The sequence below is a fragment of the Marmota marmota genome, unplaced genomic scaffold, assembly GCF_001458135.2.
Source record: "Marmota marmota marmota unplaced genomic scaffold, marMar, whole genome shotgun sequence".
In the NCBI taxonomy this organism is placed as follows: domain Eukaryota; kingdom Metazoa; phylum Chordata; class Mammalia; order Rodentia; family Sciuridae; genus Marmota; species Marmota marmota.
Genome location: NW_025999863.1, coordinates 6170268 through 6171985, shown reverse-complemented (window position 1 = coordinate 6171985; position 1718 = coordinate 6170268). Strand labels below are relative to the sequence as shown.

The following is a 1718-nucleotide window of genomic DNA, read 5'->3' as shown; positions in this document are numbered from 1 at the left end:
AGGGCTCAGGATTTACTTTTTGGGGCATGAGTGCCACTCTTTTGCCTCTCAGTGTTAGTCTAGAATACAATTCCAGTGGTTCTAACAACATGATCAGGTAGACGTCGTTATCTCTATATGAGAGAGTGTTGTCTGAATGTTTTCTTTTTGTTATTCACCTTCTCTAATTTACCTTCTTCGGACAGATTTCAAGGGAATAATTGCTAAGACAGAATCTCTGCTTCAGTCTCAGATTATGTGGCACCAGAGTAGAAAGTTTATGTTTAGAGAATTGAAATCACTTGTCAAATTTTACAGAGATGAAAAAAGAAAAATCAACTTTTAAAACACATTTTATAAAAATGTGGTAAATTAAAGATCAGATTCTCTCACTCACCATGGATCCCATCACGTTGATTTATTTTAGAGAGCATAATTGAAATCAAATGACATATCAATGAAGGGAAGCTGTTCTAACAATGAGTTTCCTCAAGGCCTCCTTCATGTCCCTGTTCCTCAGGCTGTAGATAAAGGGGTTCAGCATTGGAGGGACCACAGTGTACATCACAGAAGCCACTACAGTTTTCCTGGAGGAGTCAGTAACTAAAGAGCTAATGTACACACCCAACAATGTCCCATAGAACAAGGAGACAACAGACAGATGAGACCCACAGGTGGAAAAGGCTTTATACTTTCCTTCTGATGATGGAAGTTTTAAGACAGAGATTACAATATAAGTATAAGAGAAAATGACTCCAGAGAGAGGAACACCACCAAATATGCAAGCTGCAAGATATATCAGGACATTATTGATGAAGGTGTTAGAACAGGCCACCTTTAACACCTGAGCAAGTTCACAAAAAAACTGGGGGATCTCCAGGTCTGTGCAGAAGGACAGCCTCAGCACCATCAGACTGTGCAGCAGGGCGTCCACAATGCTGATGGACAAGGACAACACAATCAGCAGGAGACAAAAGTGGGGCTTCATGATGACCATATACCTGAGTGGATGGCAGACGGCCACATAGCGGTCATAAGCCATTACAGCAAGGAGACTGTTTTCTAATCCAGCAAAAATCAGGACAAAGCCAATCTGGCTGAGGCAGCCTGTGTAGCTGGTGGTCTTGCTCTGTCTCTGGATGTTCACCAGCATCTTGGGGACCGTGATGGTGCTTAAAGAGATGTCAGTGAAGGACAGGTTGGAGAGGAAGAAGTACATGGGGGTGTGGAACTGGGGGTCAGAGGAGATGGCCAGGATGATGAGCAGGTTCCCAAGCACAGTGACGAGATATATGCACAGAAACAGGCTGAAGATGAGGGGCTGCAGGGCTGGGTTATCTGTCAGTCCCAGGAGAAGGAATTCTGGAACAGCTGTGTGGTTTCTGGATTCCATGCTGTTGATGAATCTAGTATAAAAGGTGGGTAACACCACAATATAATGAGAACATCAGCATTTCTAATATGTTCCCAGGTGACACCGTTGCTGCTCTGGACACTCGCATCCTTGTAAGATCTTAGCAATAGTGATAATCAGACCCCACTCCAGATTTTTGAACTACTGGGATAAAGATGAATAGTATGATTCAACAGGATCTCTCAGAGATGCTAAAATCTGAGAACTGCTGCTGTATGAAATGCTTCTGTATGTTGAACCCAAGTGAATATTGAACTCTTTGTGTTTATTTCTCCTTCAGTACTTTCTCACCTTGAACTTATTTCCTGTACACACTTATTATGCC

At 42.5% G+C, this 1718-nt stretch overlaps 1 protein-coding gene across 1 annotated transcript; it reads right to left on the bottom strand.

The window, feature by feature from the left end:
* Positions 1-433: 433 nt before the first annotated feature.
* Positions 434-1375, bottom strand: LOC107157502 (olfactory receptor 7G2-like). Its single transcript, XM_015503873.1, has one exon. It carries the CDS (start codon positions 1370-1372, stop codon positions 434-436), a length of 939 nt encoding a protein of 312 aa, XP_015359359.1. The 5' UTR covers positions 1373-1375.
* Positions 1376-1718: the final 343 nt, after the last annotated feature.